Genomic DNA, 22326 nt, shown 5'->3' with positions numbered 1-22326 from the left:
CTCCACCGCAGTATTAACATTTGTTACTAATCTTTGTTGTTATAATTTGCTCTGATCCTACAGATGATGATAGGAGCATCATGACTGAACAGTTAGAGCCTGTTCCTAAAGAGGAGAAGGCAGAGAGAGAATTACGAAGATCATCTCTCGATAAGCATAAAAAAGAGAAACCTTTTAAAACTGGGAGAGGCAGGATTTCTACTCCTGAAAGGAAAATAGCTAAAAAGGAACCTAGCACACTCTCCAGAGATGAAGTGAGAAGGAAAAAAGGTTCATTTAACACTCCCTATTACGTTTGGGGTTTTTGTTTTACCTTTTTTTTCTTTTTGCTCTTGTACGGTACTGTCTGGTTACTCTGTTGTAGAGGATGCTCACCTTGACAGTATTAATGGTAGTGCTTTTTAATGAGACTCTGTACAACTGTATGAGAAGCCATGTGCAAGGCTCACTGCTCCACCAGTCCCTTTCCACTGATCACTGGGGAAAGCTCCCGAGGTGAATGTGTCAGTGCTCCCCCTCTGCCGCCTTAGGATCTGCTCACTGCGGCAGAAGCGAGGTGTTGGGTTGGAGGTGTGGAGCAGTGGGCCTGCCGCTTCAATGTATTGTCATATGAAACTGTTTGCTGTTTTTTTCCTGATTCTATGTTTTTGTGTTTTTTCTTGTCCATAGCAGTGTATAAGAAAGCTGAACTTGCTAAAAAAACTGAAGTTCAGGCCCACTCTCCCTCCAGGAAAATCATTTTAAAACCTGCTATCAAATATACTAGACCAACTCATCTCTCCTGTGTTAAACGGAAGCAGACAGGTGACTGCGTTCTGTTCAGTTATGCAATGTGGCTGGCAAACATAGACATTTTTTTGTTGTAAATCTCATGGCTGTAGCAGCTTCTCTACTTTTTTTTTTTTTTCCCTCCAAGAATATCAGTCTTCACAAATAGTATTGCTTTTTTAGTGTTTTGTATCATTTTTCTTTCCTTATTTCTTTCTCAATATTTGTTTGTTTATTTAATGGAGGCCATGATCATGTCTGCTTGTCATTGCTTGGACCTCCAAGTGCTGTGATTGTAACTTGGCATCGTGCTTATAGTGTGGTGTTCTAAGAATCTCTACTCATCATTTTGATTTTTATTTTATTTTATTGTATTTTATTTTATTACACTTTTTTTTCTGGTGGGAAAACATTGGCAGCTTAAACCATGGTATGCATTTCCATTATTTTGCTTTTTTACTCTCATGCATAATAAGAAGTGTTTCAGACTTATATATTTTTGATTGATGTTATCTGCATTGACACTTCCCAATCTGTCACTGATGTTTATGCTGTACAGTCGAAATCCACAGGGGGAATCCAGCCACATGCAGCATGAAGCTGAGAGAGAAGAAATCTGGGCTCACACCTCGAATGCATTCCAAGCAAAAATCTTAATATTTGGTAGAGGAAGAGGAAAGGACAAAATAAATGATTCTTGTTACATTGTGATAGGTGTATCATTATTTAGAGGACCAAAAAAGAACACTTAGAGCATTTTCACCATATTATCTGTTGTTACTGTGAGTTCAGGGTGAGAAGACGAATGTCTTGACTTCTCTGGTGACCTTAAGAAAAAAAACTCACTAAAAGGGGCCAGGTTTTCTGCCATGTGACATAGCCACATGCTGCAGTGCAGTTGTTCATGAGTGAAGCTTGGGCTAGTAGGAAAAGAACAATGCACAGCAATGCAAAACTGCACAGGCCTCTTCTCGCAGCTTAGAAATTAAGAACGAGAATTTTTACCCATCTGATAGCTTAACAGTGCAATACCAAAAGTCTTCCCAAGGAATTGTTCCCATCCAGTTTTGCAGCAATGAGTCACTCCTGTTCTGAATTTAGACTGGTCTCAGTAGAGAGGTCTGACTAGTGAAAACACGGTAAAAGGGTAGTTATGCGAGGGGAGCTGTATGAAATCTGTCTCGTCTCCTGGTTGTGTTCCATTAAGACAATATATGCAATCCTGTCACCTTGCTCCTGTGAGGGAATGTGGTCCTTTTGCTTTCCTCCCTCCCAAAAAATGGAGACAGAGAAGGAAAGGCTGATCCAGGTCCCTCCATGTTGCAGAGATGTCTCCTCCTCACTGCAGTCTCTGGGCTGTCCCAACTAGCGCTCTGGACCAGAGCTACCCAGAAGTGAGGAATTTTTAGAGGATTAAAGCAACTCTTCTTGCTACCTCTCTCTGTTTGGAGCTTGACCAGCTCCAAAGCTATGACCCATAATTCACATATTCTTTCAAAGGACCCAGGGGAGGTAAATAGCAGTAGAAATGGAGCAGGGAAAGTATCAGCTTTGTAGTGTTCTCAATTTCACCAACACTTGTGCAGCCTCGTGGTCAGTGCTGTCATGCCCTCAAGTACTCTACCACTAACTCCTCTGAACTCTACTGGTCTGTGGTGTCCGGAGAGTCTTGAGCCATACCATAAGACTTGCTCATGGAAATCTGCTCAATGTCTTAAATGTGTGCTGCCTGGCAACCATCAGAGCTTTTCATCTCTCACTCCAACATGAAGTGAAGCAGATGTATTACTCAAAATGTAACACAAAAATTACCTCCCAGTATGTTTAAACCCCGAGGTAGAGAGCAACCAAAATGATGGACCCAGTGGATCATAAGATTTTCAGTAATGTGGGTCAAACTTTGAGGTTTGGGCTCTAAATCAGAGGAGCTTGAGCCCCATCACAAAATGGACAAAAATATCTCTTAGAATGTTTCACCATACTCGGTGTTGCTGGAAAATTCACAGTATCCCTTATTTTCTTCTACCTCACCTTTTTATACTTACTGATGGGACTTGAGGAGAGGCAGAAGAAAAGAGTGCAGTGCTGTGTGATATCCTAGGAGGGCAGGCAGCCATATCTTCACTTACATATCCCTGAGCCTGAACCAGTCATCCAGCTCTTTCTAAGATCTGGGACTGAGAGGGACATTGTCTATCTCCCATTCTCTTGTTACATAAAATATAGCACTGTTTCTTGAAGCCAGTTTTGACTGTCAGCATGTCCTAGTTGGAATGGCCTCGTTAGCTGTAGTGATATCTGGAGCCCCACCAGAAGTCCTTCAGCAGTGTAGTCTATTATAGGTTTGAGTGTACTGCAGACAGTTAAAACCTCTGTATTGCATTTACTGTGACCTTAAAACACATCCAATCACAAGACACAAGTGTCTACAAAAAAAGTTAACCTTCTCTCCTATTTTCAGCATAGCGGCCTGGGAAATGACATCTTTTCCCTATTTCCCCTCAATAACAGAAAAAAATTTCCTTGTTACTGGTAAGCACTGGCAAATACTGGTAACTTACAGAGAGAGACCACTTTTAAAAGAGACTCATCCTTTCCATTTGAAAAAGAAACCACCTGTCCAACTCTGATGAAAAAGTTGCAGAGTCATTGCCTTGGCTGGCGTAGTTTCACAAATGAAGCCCCCGTCTGACTTGGGTTTTGTCAGTGGCTGTGCTGAGTTGCCACTGCAGTTGTGTCATCACAGGAGTGTTTATAGTGGCAAGGCCAGGACCTGGCTATGAGCAAGAGTCACTATGTGATTTGCTTCTGTTCCTTGTCTTCAATTCTGGGGTCACCTCCTGAGGTAAAACGTGTTTGTTGTGTATTTCAACTGGCAGCAGAGCCTGTAGAGAATTTTTGTTCAGATGGAGAACTTGTGGTGCTTTCAGGTAAGTCAGCACAAGAAGCACTGCCGTTCTTTCCACTTCATAGTGGTGGCTGGTAAGGGTTCAGTGCCAAGGGAAGGAGGAAAAAAGCTATTTGTGATCATTTTAAAAATATGCACATCAAGCCAAAACCAGCAGTGACAGATGTGGCGAAATGTGACACAGGAGGACTGTGCTGTATTTATTCCTGTAATAAATTCAGAAGAACTGAAATACACAGTTATATATTCTTTTTCTCCTCTCAAGTCTCCTTCATTTTTTTTTTGAAAGAAATTACATTTAAGGGCAGAAATAGAGTGGGGAATGTGGCAGAAAACCAAGGATCCACACCTGGAAACTGCAGAGGGAAAGGAGAAAATTAATTGAATCTGTCCTGTACAATGTGTTAGGGTTAGTTTTATAGTTGGAAGACAGGTTGTCAGCAAAAGGTTGTCATTTGTGACTACTGTCTTGCTTCTGCATTTACTGCGGGCATCCTGGCACAGGTACCAAAAGATTTCATGTCCAGTTTTTTGTATGGCAGATATAACTTCCTGAGCAGCAGTGTTGGGGTGAAAAAGAACTTACTTCAAACCATGTTGTATTGGATAAATGAAATAGTGAACTAACATACTTGATGTCCTAAATATAACTTGAATTGCTGAAATCTGAGGGCTTAGTTGACCCATGGCACACTGACCTCGTTGATGCAAACAGGATGATAATTCAACAGGGAGTCTCTCTTTCCATTAGGAGTGTTGGCCGATATTTTGAAAAGTGGTGATGTCAGGGGCCCCTCTTAAATTTTTTATTTGTGGATTATTTAAAGGAGCCTGATTTTTTACAGGACACTCCCAAAAATCAATATGCTAAGGTGTCTGAGGATTGGCCTTCAGAACTAGAGGCCCACAGAGTTGTAAACTGTTTAACTTTTTACTGTAGTTTCTAAGCTTCTAGGAAGATTAATACAAAATTTCTATGTGTTTGAAACATGTAGGAGTACCATTTTGCCTCATGTGTGATGAATACAGGACATTTTCAAGGCAACTACATTTCTCCATACAGTTCACTGAGAGTAATTCGCAAAGTAATTGCTTTGCATAGGAGTTCCAAGCCATTTAATTGTTCTAACATATGTACTAAGTGGAAATACTTGTTATTATTGTTTTTAACTATCAAGTCTCTCTTTGGGTCTTTCAGCAGCAGGTGGTGAAACAAACCAGGCTCCTGGTGTATTTAAGCAAGCAAAGGAAAAACTCTCAGTGAGTAATATCATCTTATCATTCATCTATATCATCTCCTTTTGTCTTATTTCACATCTTTGTGTGTTAACTCGTGAAGTAATTGTGTGTTCCATTTAAATTTTGTGTTCCATTTAGATTCATGTGCCTTATTCATTATTCAGTTTAAAGGGTAATTAAAACTACCTTTCCTGAATAACCTCTGAATTCCAGTCCCAGGTAGCAGATGACAACAGTTTGCAGATCCATAGGATGCACACAGACTCCAAACTGCAGGAGTTGGATGTTGTTTAGGATTTTGAGCTAGGTTAGCCCCCTCTGCAGCAATCGACTTACTGCCACCTTGCAGAAGCCCTCCCTGGGTGTCCTCTGATGCACCATTACGTAGCCATGCACTCTACAGAGGTTATGCCCATGTACAAGTTACTGGACAGCAGCATTTTATATGTGCATAAGTGATTTCTGAATGGCCATTTCCTGGACTGCTGATTTCTGTCTGAGTTTCAACCTGACAGTTACATGGCCTTCCTTCAGCTGCTCCACTCACTGTGTCTGACCCGCCACTGCTGAGTTTCCTTCAGCAAATACTGCAGTGCCTCTCCACCCTGCTGCCATGCTGACCCTACACTTCTCCTGTCCTATCACTCCAAAATCTCCAGGAAACCAATCTCTTTTCTCTATCCCCTGTGCAACTGTTTTTTACGTGACACTGACATGTGCTCCAAGTCCAAGCACTGCAAAATCGTTCTCTGAAGTTATCTGCTTTATACATATCTTTCTTATTCTTCTTCCTTATGTTATGGCGAAAATCAGAAGTCTGTCCTCTGCTTACTCTCTCTGTTGCCTCACTTCTCTGATTGCCACATTTGCCCAACTCTTGGACACTTCCTCTTCTGTGACTTGGTTTTACCTCTAGTTTCCTAAGGACTCATAAAGACCTTTTGTTGTTTTCTTCCTGATTTTCAGCTTTTACATCCTTCAAGTGTACCCTTTCCTCTCCACTGGTAATGTTAGATCATTCAACCTGGCCAGTTACAGGCTGCTTTGCAGAACAAGTTCAGGAAAGGCTAAGCAGTTCCATCTGCTGGAAGGAGCTGTGTGTGTGCAGTGCTGACATGATGTTAGGAACACCTCTGAAAAAAAGTGAGGTTTCTACATCCCAACTTCAGCAATCCACGAGTCTTAGTCAAGGTTACGTAAGTCTTTGTCCTGTGGACAGCACCATGAATTATAACAGAGGTCAAAGATAATGTATTAATAACAGAGAATAAAAGTAGTTTTCTGTGTAAAGCACAAGCAGGGATTGAGACATTTGATTTCTTTGCTTGCTCTGCCAGTCTTTAGCATGTCACTGAAATCCGTTTTGGCTAGATTCTGCTGCTCTTACTGATGCTAAAAAGTGCCTTGTTCCCTAAATAACAGTGATCTATACTGTGATAAACTCAAAGCAGCGCATTAGCTCAAGGTCATGCTTTTTCCCCAGCTGTTCCATTGAAAGATCTCAGTCTTGTCCATCTTCAGTATGTGTCAGGTGTACATATTCACAGAAGACGCTGTATGCAATATGAGTAAAAAGGATGAGATCTCTACGTTGTGCCTAGAATCCCAATCTGTAAGAGTTTTCCAGTCTCATTAGGGAAAGCATTTTGCATGATCCACAAATTGAAAAAGGCAAAAACCGCTGAACAAACACTTGAGCCTCAAACTGTGCATGCTTAGTTATGTCTGAAGTGTAGAAAGCCAGGTGAGAGGTGTTTGTGGAATGTCTGCTTCTTGGAGCCACCCAATCATAGATAACCTGCTTCCACAGAGTTTCAGCATCAATAAACACCTTAGTGGTTTTGTAAATGTGACCCAAATTTCACAAGTGGATAGGACCCGTAAATTGAAGTGTGACAAATCAGTTAAAGTCTGGAGAAGACTTCGATGTGACAGAAACACATACTGTGTGAGTTCTGTGTAAAATTCACTGGCTTTATTCTGTTTTTTCTCAGACAGTAGAATAAGTATTAAAAGAAGGAGGCATAAATATATTGCAAAACTCATTCTAGGAATATATTATTGTTAGTAAAGCACTTCCATCTTTTGAAATACTTTTTTGTCTTGCTACTCAGTATGGATGATTATATCCAGTGGAAGTCCTCTTAGCCATGTTGTAGGACTGGAATTACACAATTATGCAACTCTTAATCCTGTTGATGATGCCAAGGATGACATTCAGCACAAGAGCCTCTGTTTTCTGTAGGCTGAGTATGGTGCCTAAGCCAGATGCCTGTCAGCCCTGGACAATCCATTATTTTCTCATTTTCTAATGAAAATAAAGGTGACTCATACACCTTTTCTGAACATTGAGAAAGTCTAGATGAACGACTTGTATCAAATGCCCAGTTTTTCATGGCTAAAGTTGTATACCAGGTCCCATAGAATTGTTTTGACTGAAAGAGACCTTTAAGATCATCAAGTCCAGCCTTTGTCTCAGCCCTATCAACCACTAGACCATTTCCCTAACTACAACATCCATTCGTCTCTTAAACAGCTCCAGGAACAGTGACTCCACCACCTCCCTGGGCAGCCCATTTCAATGCCTGACAACCCTTTCAGTAAAGAAATATCTCCTAATATCCAGCCTGAACCTCCCCTGGGGCAACTTCATGCTGTTTCCTCTTATTCTACTGCTCATTACTAGGGAGAACAGACCAGCCTCCTCTTCGCTACAACTTCCTGTCAGGTAGTTGTAGAGAGCGATAAGGTCTCCCTTGAGCCTTCTTTTCTCCAGGCTAAACAGCCCAGATCCCTCAGCTGTTCGTCAAAGAAGACATGCTCCAAATCCTTTACTAGCTTGGTAGCCCACCTCTGGATCCTCTCCAGCACCTCCCATGTCCTTTCTGTAGAGAGGGGCCCAAAACTGGACACAGTACTCGAGTGCAGCCTCACCAAAGCCAAGTACAGCCACTCCTCCCCAAGCCTGTAGCGCTGCTGGGGGTTGTTGTGGCCCAAGTGCAGGACCTGTCACTTGGCCTCATTGAAACTCATGGCACTGACCTTGACCCAGCCATCCAGCCTATCGAGATCTCTCTGTAAAGCTTCCCTACCCTCAAGCAGATGGACACGTCCATCCAGCTCGGTGTCATCTACAAACTTGCTAAGGGTGCACTCTACCCCCTCATCCAGATCATTAATAAAGATGTTAAACAAGAGTGGCCCCAGTTCTGAGCCCTGGGGGACACCACTCATGACTGACTGCCAACTGGAATTACTAATCACAGTTCTTTGGGGTCGACCATCTAACCAGTTTTTCACCCAGGAAAATACATGCCCATCCAAGCCAAGATCAGCCAATAATTACAGGCTCATTGAGATTGTTCATGTGTGTCACTTCATGCTTGTATGAATACAGAGAGGATCAGGACTACATTGCCAAGGTAACAGCCTTACTATTGTTCTTTGTAGTATCAGTTCTAGTGGGAAAAAAAAGTTGCCTAAGCAAGTAGCCCTAATCTCTTTCAAGGAAATTCGTTTCTGCAAAATTAGGTGCTCCTAAGTGTCAGCAAAGAATTTTCAGTCTGTCCTGTTGTTGTTTAATTGTTCTTTCAATGAGGTATTATCATTATTCAAAATCAGATAAGCACCTGATCACAATGACATGTCATGTCAGCCTTTCAAACATATACAGGTTTCCTCATCCCAAGACTCCACAATCTGAACATAATGTATGAATTTCTAAAGAGTGGCAACAAATGTATGGAATACAGTGTCTGGGATGCATTAGGGATTTTTTGTGTACGCAGTGGCACAAGAAGCAACATCATCTGGTCCTTCTGACATTGTCAGAATATGGATGTAACTGCCTTTAAGATTCCCACTGTTTTGTTCTTGATTGTAGCCTGGAGGAATGTATCTCAAGTGCACAGCTTAGTTTTAAAGGACTAGGATCCAGTTGTACCAGTTGAAGGCCATGCCTGTCACCAGTTTTGCCCTATTAACACTACATAAAAACAGTATCTGCAGAAAAAGACACTTACTAGAATCAGTAACTGTGTGCAAACCCAGATGGTTTTAGTCAAACAACACAGAACAGAAGCTTACCAGAAGTACATAGACACCATTACTCAGCACAGAAAAAGTATTAATTCATAGTTTGCCTTTTTTTTTTTTTTAAGTCCATGTTGCTTGTATTTTCCTTTTGTCCAGCTTCATATTATGTTTTCTTTTGTTTTCTCATGACTAGACTGCCTCTTTGTCAAAGATTCCTGCCTCAAAGTCTAGAGCAAAGTCAATGCTTCCTCCAAGACCCAGCTCAGCTTGCTCATTAACTTCTAAAAGGGCCACTTTTCTTGATACAGACAGTTGTTATGTACGGCCCTCCTCAGCAGGCCCAAGAGACTGCTTGCCATACTCAAAATCAGATGCTAAGGTAAGGTAGCAGAGTTGGTAGAGAGAGATCGGAGATGTCTAGGTGAACTCTATGGCTCTCATTCTCTACCTACTGAATTTGAGCAGTTCTGTGTGAAGCTTACATGGGATTACTTACATCCAGTGGCAGGAAAGATGATTGTCAGCCTACCAGATTTCTTGTACAAAATGGATAAAAACAAAGGAGACTCTCCAGAGGAAACTTAAATAAGTTATAACTAGAAGGACATTATCTTCTTTCTATTGATGATATGGATGCTGTTGCATTGACTGCTAAGAAGTTGCACCCATTTGCACGTGGGTAAGTGGCAAAGAACAGCAGTACTAATTTGCCTTCAGAGTTTAAAACGTATAATTTTCAACCAGTTAATATTCTCTAAAAACAAAAGCAGTCCCCAGTATAGGAGGGTGCAGTTCTAATGATCAGCAATAAGGGCAGAAGCCAAATTCTCTAGGAACCAAATTGGGTCTATGCATGAGGCCATGTTGAGGAAGATGCAGCATGAATTTAAAGAGATGTCTGTCAGTCCATCTTAGCTTCTCCATGTTTGTGTTTCACTTGTTTCAAATCTACTTCATGCTGCATTGATGACTATCCCCATTTAAAAATAGTTTTCATTACTGACTTCCATTTCCTGTGTAACACTCTGCCTGGTGTGTCTTTTACTGGTTGAGACCATCATTACATTTGTCCTTGGGAGGTCTGTCTGCTTATGCAATACTCACTTTGGCTAACCATCCCATAAGTTTAGATGTACTCAAACATATGTGTCCATTGCTTTAACCATGGTAAAAAGAAGGTATCTGCTGATTTCAAATAGTAACGAGTATGGAAGGAAATAAGACTACAGGTTTCATAGTCCTACACTCAAAAACTAAGCTGCAGCTAAACATTTTTCTCCATAAAAAAATTACAAATTAGTGTTTGAAAATGCAAAAATCACACATCACCTAACAACATAGTGTAGGGTATATTCAGGGCACCAGTTTTGCAGTTACTTTGCAGGTAAATTCATGTAAGAATTTCACACCTGTGCTCCAAAGAATTCTTTTACTTTGAACTTGCACTATCAAAAATCTTGTTCCTTAGTAAGAACCAAATGTGGAATCCATCCATATTTAGATCCAAGAGATTTGAATCTGTCTTAAGTAGCTCAGAAGACAGCTACTGGGTGTTTTGGTGCAGTAAAGAAGCAGCAAGGAGCTAAACAGAGCATGGGAGGTGGCTGGATCCCCATAGGCTGCATCCGGTGTGAGTCATAAACTGGGCTCACAGGATGAGATTTTCCCCTCTGTATATATAGGATGGGAGAAACCACATCCTCGAGAGTGTTTTGAAAACTAAACCTTCCTTTTTTATTTTGCCACTATTAGGATGGAGTAAGCAAGAGTCCTGAAAAGCGTTCCTCTCTACCAAGACCTTCCTCTATCCTTCCTCCACGAAGAGGTGTGTCAGGAGACCGAGACAGAGAGGAGAACTCTCTCTCCCTCACAGCATCTCTTTCCTCTTCAGTACGACGGACCACCCGTATGTTTTTTGCATATTAATCCTCTCCTACTGCTGTGGATGCCTCCATCCTTGTTAGATTTGTAGCATCATTTGTCTCTACCTTTTACACAGAGGAGTAGGTCTGAGGTATGCTGTTGGAAAGCAGAGCCCCACAGACTGGTTTTGTTCAGAAAAAGTGCTGAGCAGCAAGGGCTTCAAACCAGGGACAGGATGTGGCCTTTCCACGCCCAGCAATGCCCAGAGCCAGGAATGCTGTTCAGACTAATCACTGATAGTACAAAATGCCTCTGCAGGGAGCTCAGAGCTGGGTAAGGTATTTAACACAGGGCATTTACAAACAGCAGCAAGAAAAAATGAGGCAAACCTGAAGTAGGCAACATAAAATAATCTGATGGATCTTGAAAACAGCAAACATAGCAGTTACACTCATTAATTTTCTCTTTCACAGTAGTGATCTCCCTGTGCTCTAATGCCAGGGTAGAAACTCTACTGAGAGTTGAGATGTTAGCTAGTGGAGTGACTTACTGGGGGAAGTTAAGATAATAAGCCATCGAGGTCCTTTTATGAGGACAAATTTTATCAAATCAGAAGCCAAAAGAAATTAGAGAACAAAGAGAATATTACCAAATGCCCTTAGAATTTTTAGCTAGATTTGCATTCAGCCCAGGCCTCAGAACCTGGATGTGGCTCCTTGCTTCCCAATAGGAATTCCTGTGGTTTCTCTCTTTAGAAACCAATCTCAGCCCTTTTAAGGCAATTAAGGGAAAGCAGATATGTAAATTCTTTTTTAAAAAAAGGTGGTTTGAAATTCTTGGGTGATGCTCCAAGTGTAAAACAGAGACCCTTTGTAAGCAGAGTGACCTCCAGCTGGCACAGCAGCCCATTCTGATGACTAGGAGTGAGAGGCCATTGAGCATTTGCCAATGTGGCAAAGGGCTGAGGAATGAAAAATAAATATACCAAAGCTTCAGGGAGCTGGGAAAAACAAATCATCCCCTTTCTGTCTCAGTTGATGTAGTAAGAAAGGTCTGGTTTAGAGTGAGTTTGGAAAGAAGGAAACTGTTCAAGGAAACTGGACTTGGGCATGGATTAAGTTCAATTTATCTAGTGAGTCACATAGAGCAGAGAGTTTCTCCTGGGCCCCAGGAACAGCAGTGTGTCAGGCCTGGACTACAACCACTACCTGAACAGAATGATTAACAAATAGTTTAAATAAGATATTGAGTAGTGCCATCGGGTGCTCTGGAGAGGCCCATTGGACTTAAAATTCTTGAATGTTTTAAATGTGAAAACATATACGTACCCATTTGGCACTGGAGCTCCCATGCTTTGGGAATTGGTTTGGTCCATCTCTCCCTGAGCATTCTCAGTGGAGCTTTGCTTTAAGCAGCATGTGGAGAGATTTCGACTTCCCTTTGCTGGCATTGGAGAGTTATGAGCAGAGCTGGCTGCAGAAAGCACAGTGCCTCTACTAAACTGATCCTTGTGCTCAGTGAAAAGGACTGGCAATGTCCTAAACACTGAATGCAGCTGCTACAAAATGCTACAGTATTAATTTATTTTTAACTTGTGTGCAGATGTAACTAGAAGGTCTGTAATGGCTTCCTTTCACCACACTCCTGAAAAACAGCAATTGAATGTGACGGACATCTGCCCGTCCACACAACAGAGCTACGACTTTCTTCATCAGCTGAGTGCTCTGTCAGGGTCCAGCTGCAGACACTAGATTACCAGCCAGGCACTCGGAGCCTTTTGTTCCAGGGTTACAATCAGAATTTTTTCCCACTCTGTAGCTTAATGTCCATTGAAATTGGTGACAACATTCTTACTGGCTAGTCAGGTTGTCAGGTCGAGTCCCAAAGGTTACATTCCAAGGATGCTTCTCATTCTTTTCCCAAAACAGAAATCAGTGTAATATTGTGCCTTGTTCAGTAAGCTTTGCAGGAAGCATAGTTGTTTTGGGAAGGACACCTGTGACACAGAACAGAGAGCTCAGTCACTACGTGGCCAATTTACTGGCTCAGCTGTTCAGGACAAGGTAACTCTTGGCAGGTTGATTGGCAAAGACACAGAGGCAGACATCCAGTCTTGTGTTCCAGCACCAGTACAGCCATCTTAGAGCTGTGTCTTGCTGGGCACACGATGCAATCTTGGAAGGTACAGAAGCAGGAAGAACTGTATTTCTGTGGGTCTAATGATGGGGTTTTTTTTTTTGGCATGTAGGATCAGAGCCAATTCGTAGCAGAACAGGAAAAAGTGGAACTTCAACCCCCACTACTCCTGGCTCTACAGCTATCACACCAGGCACACCACCAAGCTACGCCTCCCGTACGCCAGGCACTCCAGGGACACCCAGCTACTCCAGAACCCCACACACTCCTGGGACCCCCAAATCTGCCATACTGGTACCTACTGAGAAAAAAGTTGCCATAATTCGCACTCCTCCTAAGTCTCCAGCCACTCCGAAGCAGCTACGAGTTATTAATCAGCCTCTACCTGACCTCAAGAACGTCAGGTCCAAAATTGGATCAACAGATAACATCAAATACCAACCTAAAGGGGGACAGGTAAGGATTCCACTCTTTATGTTCATCCATTTAGTCTTGTGTGTGCACCTTTGGGATAGGGGTGGAATGGAAGCCCTCTTGAGTTGCCTTCCAAATGCTGTTTCTGTTGTCCATATGTGTCAGTTCCTTAAGTCATGTTAATTGGCAGGGGCCAGGACAAATCTTCTGAAAGTGTTTTGTCACCTGAAAATTAACAGTGCCTCAAGGAGATCGGTTGAAAAAATTTCAAACGAGAGTTTGCATTCCATGCCAGAGGGATGTTTCAGCCTGAGTCTCAGCGGCTGCTGCTTGCTTAGTGTTCGTCAGCACAGCAAATGGAAGAGGTTTGTTTGAATTCAAGCAAGTTCAATTCAACCTAGATAGATGTTAGCAGGACCACAGAGCACCGTGACCTTTTCCTGTGTCATTTAACATGACATGAGCGTTGCGTTGCATGATGTTAATGAAGGTTGCAGCCTCCAACGTGATAAATCCACTGTAAGTTAAAGATGATGGGAGGGGACAGTTATTAGACTTAACTGGTTTTCTTGCTGCCAGGTTTGAATAAGCAGGAACAGGGCTGAAGTTGTGTAAACTGGAGAATGTATATAATACAGAAAAAAGTGACTGTGTAATACAGCAGATCAGGATTTTCTGGTTTTGCTGTTAGAAAACAAGAATTCAGGGACATACTGATGCAGTTAAAAGCTGAAAAATGGCAGTTTCAAACCTTGCAGTTATGCCATGGAGCACCTTGTTATGAAGATTGCTTTCGACTAAAAACTGAATAAGCCTGTAGGGTGGCAAAACCCTCTGTTACTAGAGACAGAACATGCCAAACTGTGGAGAGTAAAGATGTAAGCTTTAAAGCTAAGCAGAAGCTTTTGGAGACTGAGGAAAGATCAGATTGAAAGTTCCATAAATCTTCCTGAGGTACAGTGTTTGCACCTTCCTCTGAAGAGTCTCTGTTTAATGCCCTACCAAGCAGAGCTATGCCCAGAGCTGAAATAGTCTCTCATTTTTGAGCAATGCAGAAATGATAACACGTTGCTGTTAATGATAATACAGATGGTATTAAAAGCCAAAATTATGTCCAAGCTATTTGTTTTTCTTTCTATTTGAAAAAACTATTGTTCCAACTTACAGAATGAAGCAGTCAACTCTATTAATGTTGAAAGAGTTACAGAACCACTTATAACCTGAAAAAAATTCTATTCTATTAAGAAACAAAGATGCTCAATGAGGCAAAAAAAATACAGTTTACCAATGTTTGGGAGTATAATCAATTATGTATTTTTTATGTAACAAGTACCCAGGCATTTCCTATTGATTCTGGGCACAACCCCACAATGAAAACACCCTGTGCCCCCAGCTCCTTTTTACTTCCCTGAGACTGCTGAGTTACAGAAGGGGCAATGTGACTGCTTTATGAAAGATTTGCTTCTCAGCCACGTCCAGGGACAGGACATCAGGATGAATAGCACGGTCTGCCATTCCGCCATTGTGAAAACAAGACTTTACAGAAAGCTGGGTTTCACAGTACTTACAGATCAGATACTTTCCCTTCCAGAGGGAAAGCACAAGCTCATGTTTTAAACAGTTAGGTATCTCTTAGGGCTGTGATCATGCTTTCTTGGGAAATTAACACATTCAGTGCTTTCCAGGATTTGGACAGTAGCCACTTACGCCAATAAAGTTGTGAAGATAATGCATCAGCAGAGGTTCTTCTGGCTTTATTTTGCCAACAGTCTGTAATTATTTTGTGCCAGGAGTTCAGCTCCCACTGGACATACCACATAGCAGATGGTGATGGTGGTGTGCAGAGCTCCAGGAGGCTCAGAACATGAGTTCAGACTGTGCATGTGGATTGGCATCCCTCAGAACAAGCCCAGCTGCTGGACATGGGGCTCAAAACCAGCACCAGATTAGCCTAACCACTGCCCTCCTCTTACTCTCTACACACTGGAACAGCCACACAAGACCAGGGGGGCACAGCAAATCATGTTTCTTCACAAACATTACACTCTAGGTGTTCCATTTCCTTAGCAGTTCTACAGACTTGCACAGAGTTTGCTGGATAGAAAAGAATGGCACAGCAGTTTGCATTTCACTCTTCTGGGCATCCTAGGGGAAATCTTTTGAGTGGACATAATGTAACTGAAGCTAAAGCATTTTTTAATTCCCAGTAGTATGTGGCCACTGAGCTGCGGATTGACCAAAGAGAGACTCACTGGGTTTTTTCTTTATGTCTCCTTTACGCTATAGTTGCTCAGTCTAGACAAGAGGTTTTAGGATTGATTCTTTCCCAGGTTCTGCAGTTGAATTTTATAGAGTCTGTGAGAGGAACACATGAAAGCTAATTTCATTTCCTTGTGTCTTCTCACTTCTTTAGTATCTAGTGGCAAATATTGCACTGGCTGAAATGAACTGTTATCTGCTATCTGCTTTTAATGATAATACCTGAAACAAACAGAAAACTGCCTAAGTTTTATAACCTGAACTGGAAGTGGTGATAGCAAAAACCACAGGAAAAAAACGGACAAAAGCCAGTGTATGTCTAAGCATGTAAACATGACATGCAAATCACTGAAGAAATACAGATATGCAGCCCAAGAGCGTCAGTTGGAGACAGACTATCCTTGTATCAGAGGCATATCTGAACCTAGCACAAAGTCTTTTCTTAGCTTACAGCTGTCCTAGAGAAAGCCACTGCACTCTGAAACTGCCAGAGGCCGAGGTGCAGAACTGAAGAAGATGGGGATGTCTGAATGCTAAATAAATCAAGAGATGCAGTGCTTTGAATTTCTTCAGAAGATATCAGACAGCAGATTGATTTTACTTCAGGTCTGACTTGCCAACCACAGAAGTAAAGTGAGAAATCTCTCCACTTGACAGGGGAAGGGAAAACTAATAAAAGAGAGCATGCTTCTAGGGTAAGAAGCAAGCTAACTTTGCACTGCATTAAGCTCCTAGTAAGAATAGATGGCTTGAGATGTGTTTAATTAGTATTCTGCAGTCTGGAGAAGTGAGGGCTTCTCTGCACTGTGCTGCAGCCAGTAGGTGGTTGTCTGGTTTTCTCTTCATAGTAGAGCATGGTGAAATGTATCATTCTTGGCAAAGCTCAGAGGCAACTTGCTCATGGGTATGTCTGCTGGGCTTCAGATGGATTTTCGCACCGCATCGGCTGTGGAGGAAATGCTGTGCTTTCAAAAGTAACCCATTTGCATCTGCTCTTTCTCAGACAGCCCAAGGGAAACATGCAGGGAATGGGGGAAGGGGTTGGAAGTCTGTGTCAGATGCCAAGACTAGGATTTTTCTTTTCTGTTTGGATTTTTTTCTTCTGGAAATTCTGTCAATGGATGTGGTTTGGACCATACTGGAGTACAAAATGCACTAATCGAATCTTTTAATTACCGACCAGGCAGAGTATTTATAAAACGTCAGTCAGAGGCCAGCAGCCAAAGACAAAGCAACCTAGATTGCTTTTAATTTAATCTTGAAACATATACCTAAAATCTCAGCCATGGGCAAAGACTTCAGTGGACGTAAGTCAGCATAGCTTCTTCAAGGTGAACAAAGCCATACAGACTAGAATGCCATGCATAAGGTTTAAAATATCACCAACTACAGTAAAAGCCAGGCACCTCGTCAGAATTAAGATGACACACTGAAAAATTAAATACCTAAGCCATGTTGAGGAATTACATGTTCCTTGAAGATTTTTAGGAAGATTAAGAAAGAACTTCATCTTCCCTAAACTCTAGAAAACAAAGTGCAATCAGTCATGGATCAGAAAGCCTGAATAAATTGATGACATCACAATTCAGGAAAACCCGTCCAGAAACCAGAAAAATGCTGGCAAGGAGAATAGGCATCTGCATTAGATGATAAAATAGACCAGCACAGGGAAGGATGAGCCATCTCAGAGCTGGGCAGAGGAGAGGAGGCTTGGACGACTATCTTTTGGCTTCTTTGCACAATTTTTTGTTAGCTTCAGAATTAGTCTGGATGATGGGAGAAATTCGCTCACAGCACACACACACACACCTCCTGGAAGAACTGCAGGTCAAAAGGGTTTTCAGTGAGTTCCCTTTGAGATGGCATCCATTCTCTTCCATTGTGAACACTGATGACTGCCCAAAACTTAATCTGGAAGATGTAGGTTATATGCTATTGGTGCATTGACTGAAGAAATGTGTCTTAAAAGGTAGTGGAGAATGTAGACCTAAGAAAAAGTGCAATCTGAGCTGTTGCTGGGTCCCATTCTGCCTCCCATCTCCCTCTGGCACATCATGCACTTTTCCTCCATTGTGTTCTGTAGCACAGTTGAGCCAAAACCACTTCGGCCCATGTTAAGAGAATGTCTCTACTCAGGACAGTGATGAACATAAATGAGCTTATAAAGTTCAAGCTTTGATGCCTTCTCCAGCGAGAGCCGTGAGAGGCAGCTGTACAGGAAGATGTGGACTGACAGTGTAACGTGACTGTTGTTAAAGTACTTAGCTAATGAGGGACTGGGAGGCAAAAGCTTCCAGACTGTTAGCTGCATTCTTTGGAATAAGTTTGTGCATCTACCAAGTCAACAGTTCACAACTGTTAAGATAAATTCATATGTGTCTGCTTCTGTTTTCTTCATACATTCACAGTTTTGTGGATTTGCAAGACATTTGAAGGGATTTGTTCTGAACTGAATATTAAGATTAATTAATCTCTTGTTAATTGCAGATCTACGAATGCAAAGAGAAATTAGGAGTTTCAGGCACACCTTCAAAGCTCTGTCAGAGCCCCAAGCTATAATTTTTAAGTTTTTGAAATTGAGAATTTTGGCTGATCGTTGCAGATTGTACAGAAATAACATCTTGCAGCTCCTGTGTTCAGACTGCTCTCATTTAATGGAAGGCTTGCCCAAGTACAGTCTGTACAGTTAAGCCTTGAATTATTCTGGAGAAAAAGCAAGATCTTCTTGCTGACACATATTTTAGAAACATTAAACAATCATTGCCATGCTTTAGCAAGTTTCAGAAAGTTTCTTTGAGGAAAGGTGTTTGGCTGGTAGAAACGACCAAGGAATTAGGGCTTTCTGTCCAGATCTGACATTCACTTTCTATGTGACTGGGACAGAGTAACACCACTGCTCTGCCTCGACAACTGTCTGTGAAATGTACATCATACCTGTTGAGGACAAACTGTGAACCAGCACCAGGAGGGTCCTAAGCTGTCTGATGGGGCACTAGCCACTGACAGAACTTCCACCGGCTACTGTAGGGTAAGAGGATGCTTTTCCCCCTGTTGCAGGCGGTTCACAGCAGTGCATCCGTTCCTGCTAGTCAGATGGGGGTGTGCTCTGCCCAGCTGGAGTGCAAGGCAGCACTTTGTGGAGGATTCAGGATCTTTCTATCACTTACAGTGGGAGCTTCAGCAACCAGTTCCAATTCTTAGCTGGCAACTGTTAGAGGACACAATTCCTGGCTGTGCATCCCATATGATGTTGGTCTCTCTTTAATAGCAAGGGGAGAAGCTGTCTTTTTTTCTAGAGTAGATTGAAATTACCAAGACATAAATTCCTCTGAAAGTCTGCAGATTCTGTAGAGGAGACATTTTCAGCTGAGCTTTTACTAGTCTAGATTTTGGCAATACAGTGGGGAAGGTTGTTCTTTCAGGGAAAATGTTCAGGCAATGCATAATCTGGATCAGAGGTTTTTTGGTCATATAATGGTGTTCTGTCTTGCATGGAAAGGTGAGAAAAAGACTCTTTTGCTAGATAGGAAAGGGCAGGAAAGAAAAGGATTAAACCCTATCTTGGAAATCTGAACTTGAGCAATAAAAAGAGATGCTGAGGGACATATCTACTGAGCTTTGAGAAAGCCAGTTGGCATGAAGACATAAATACAAGATACTTTTTTGAACTTGAACTAACAACCTAATTTTCTCCATTATGCTAAAGGGGGGTTGGACTAGATGATCTTTAAAGGTCCCTTCCAACCCCTACCATTCTATGAAATAAAATCCAGACAGCGACTTAAATCTCATCCTTTCTTAAAGATAAGGAAACTGATTTGAAAACTGTGATACTTGATGCTCAGCACTTGATATTTGAAGCTATTAATACTCTATCTGAGCAGGGACTGCTGCCTCTAAAATATAAGTATCTAACTTTGTAGCTCAGCAAAATCTGTTTGGTTGGGTTTTTTGTTTAAGAGAGTACTAAAATAAGGATCCTGTGTTCTCTCAGAATTAGTTGAGCTCCTAGGATCTTTTTTTCATTTGATTCTTTTGATCAGCTCCCCAGAGTTAGTGAGGAGTATGACTTCAAAATACACTTCACAGTTCATCTGATATGGATCTTGCACTTCTTTGAGCTGTCTCTTAAGATCAGCTGTAAACTGTTTAGTGTGGAGAATGGTCATTTTGCTTTGTACTTCTCAGCACAATTCTGCAAAACCTCTCAGTGTTTCTCTGTAGGCTTTTTCTCCCTTTATTGGCAGGGACATGCCTAGTTCAGCGTGGCTACCTTACTAATTAGATGAATAGAGTGATTTGCAAATAGGTAGGAAAAAAAGCTTGTAAATATCAGCCATCATTGTCCTGTGCAAGTACTAAGATATGGCTGATTGCAAGACATCTGTTTTATTGATACTTTCCATTGAAAGTAGCTATTTTCAGTTGTTTATAATTACTTCACAGTTTAACTGTTCAGGCTGAAATATCACATGCATTGTGTCTGCCTTTGGGTATGTTTCTAAAAGTCAGAACCAAACCTATCTTGTTCACCCTTTACTAAGAGCAAGATGAGGCTGTGTCATGGTTTTGCCCAGCCAGCAATGGAGCACAATGACAGTCTCTTGCTCACTGTCCCCCATTCACCCCCACCCTCATTAGGGTGGTGGAGATCCCAGTGAAATGGGAGGAAAAAAGATAACCAAGGATGTTGTGGATTGGGAAAACGGCAAGGAGGGCTCACTGCCAGTTACAGTTCTGGGCAAAACAGACTCCAGTACTTGACTTAGAGGGGAAAGTAGGAAAGCTTATTCTGCTACCTACAAGAAACAGAATGGAACAAAAAGCAAAAGGGAGTAGGATGATGAGAAAGTTACAACCAGCTTTTCAAGATCTCCCTCCCCCATCCCTCCTTTCTTCCCAGGCCCAACTCACTGCTCCCGATATCTCTACCTCCTCCCCCCTCAATGGCTCAGGGGGGCAGGGAATGAGGGATGTGGTCAGTCTCTCACAGATGGGCTCTGCTGCTTCTCTCTGTTCAGATGAGGATGACTTCTGGCATTCTTCCCCTGCTCCAACATGGGGTTCTTCCCCTGGGATACAGTCCTTAATGAACTTCTCTGGTGTGAGTTCTTCCCAGCAGCTGTGGCTTCTGTGAATATGAGATCCCTCACACAAGACACAGCCTTCTCTGGGCATAGTCACTGCCCCTGGCGATCTTTTACAAAGTGCAAACAAATCTCAGCTTCACCAGTCCTCTCCATAGAATGCAGGGGAGTCTGCTCCAGCACACCTCCTCCTGTCTTCCCTCACTGACCTTGGAGTCTGCATGGCTGATTCTCTTCCAACTCCTTGCACAACCACTAGCTGGAAAAGAAGGAAGAAAAGAGCAAGACGGAACAGGAAGCTGCCTCCTCTTCCAGTTTCTTCTTAAAAAGTGGTTGTGGAGGCTCCTAGTTGGCTTAGCCCCAGCAGTGAGTCTGGCTCAGAGCTGGGGAGAGTTTTGAGCAACTTCTTACAGGAGCCATCTTTACAGCTCCTTCCCCACTACCAGAAACATCTCCACACAAAACCATGACAGGACGGTACATGATTTTGCCTATGCTGTGTCCAGCACAGGCTTTTATTTTGAACTTCATTAGCTCGTAGGCTGGCATCATCACCAGTGTATGTGTCCAGTAGTTTCAGGAGGGCAAAGGCTGAACATAATCACAAGCTCAGTTTGTAGATGTGGAAAACCTAAGGCACCATCTTTCTCTTCAAGGACTTTGACCTCAACCCTTTCCTCTACCAGTAGCCTGTGCTAGAAACATGAAATGTGTAGTATCATCTATCTTTGGCAGCATATAGATTTGGAAGCACTTGGATAATCAGGTTTGAACCTTAACTTGCTTCCTATGCAAGACCAATTCTTGTCTTGCTCAGTCCCTGTGTCTACAGGGAGACCAAACAGTGAAATGATGTATAGTTCCTGGGATGTAGCTCTGTCAAATTACTGTGATGCTGTGCTAAACAGGAGGAACCTGCCCTTTTTGATTAGTTGCTAGGAATCTGGGAGCTTTTTGCAGTATCACAGCCCCACAGCACATTCAAACAGCAAGGGCAGCCAAGCTAGAGAATTTTTAAATGCTTTAGGCACAATGTTTGTGGTAGAGCTTCTCAGAGGCCATAATTGCAAGGCAGGGAAAACATAAATCATCCTCTTCTGGGAAAATATATTCAGAGCCTGTAATTTCATCAGCATCACAATTTTTGTTCTTTGAATATCTTTGTTTTGGTGTGTACCCGTGTAGTATATCCCAGGAGGGAAGCTGTTTGTGGACTCTCTGCCCAGATGCTGATAAGTTAGGGGCTTTCCCTCTTGTTGTGAAAAGCAGCTGAACTGAATGATTCTAGGCAACAGTGGAACATAATTCTTCTCTTTCATAAGCAATTTTCAGTCATTGATGATGTCTTTAGCAGTGAGGCACAACTGAACTAAATTCTAAATTCTCTCTTGCATTTCTTTGCCGACCACTCAGTGTTTCTACAAATTTCTGCTCATCTTGAAGCCAGTAATGCAGTGCTGACAGAGCAATGCTTGCTCGAGGCCCTGGCACTGGAGACTTTTGTACATAGAGATGTTGAAAGCCAAATTCACTTTCTGTGAGCAGCCTTAGGGAGGCATTTATCTAACTGGGAGATTCACAGGTGTTGCTAGCCCTTCTCCTCATGTCAGCCAGCTT

At 42.2% G+C, this 22326-nt stretch overlaps 1 protein-coding gene across 9 annotated transcripts in view; it reads left to right on the top strand.

Moving 5' to 3' along the window:
- The window catches only part of MAP2 (microtubule associated protein 2), a 238736-nt gene that overhangs the window by 205381 nt on the left and 11029 nt on the right, over positions 1-22326 (top strand). For 3 of the 9 annotated variants that reach the window (XM_062002285.1, XM_062002284.1, XM_062002283.1), the window contains exons 8-10: positions 4875-4936; positions 10703-10856; positions 13062-13405. In XM_062002285.1, coding sequence (XP_061858269.1) covers positions 4875-4936; positions 10703-10856; positions 13062-13405 — 560 coding nt within the window. Of the gene's footprint in view, positions 1-63; positions 271-669; positions 805-4874; positions 4937-9143; positions 9330-10702; positions 10857-13061; positions 13406-22326 lie in introns of all 9 variants that reach the window. The other 6 variants (XM_062002282.1, XM_062002279.1, XM_062002287.1 and 3 more) reach the window with 4 other exon arrangements.

The sequence above is a fragment of the Colius striatus genome, chromosome 9 (genome assembly GCF_028858725.1).
Source record: "Colius striatus isolate bColStr4 chromosome 9, bColStr4.1.hap1, whole genome shotgun sequence".
In the NCBI taxonomy this organism is placed as follows: Eukaryota; Metazoa; Chordata; class Aves; order Coliiformes; family Coliidae; genus Colius; species Colius striatus.
Note: the sequence above shows the minus strand (reverse complement) of the source record. Positions and strands in the feature narration are given on the sequence as shown.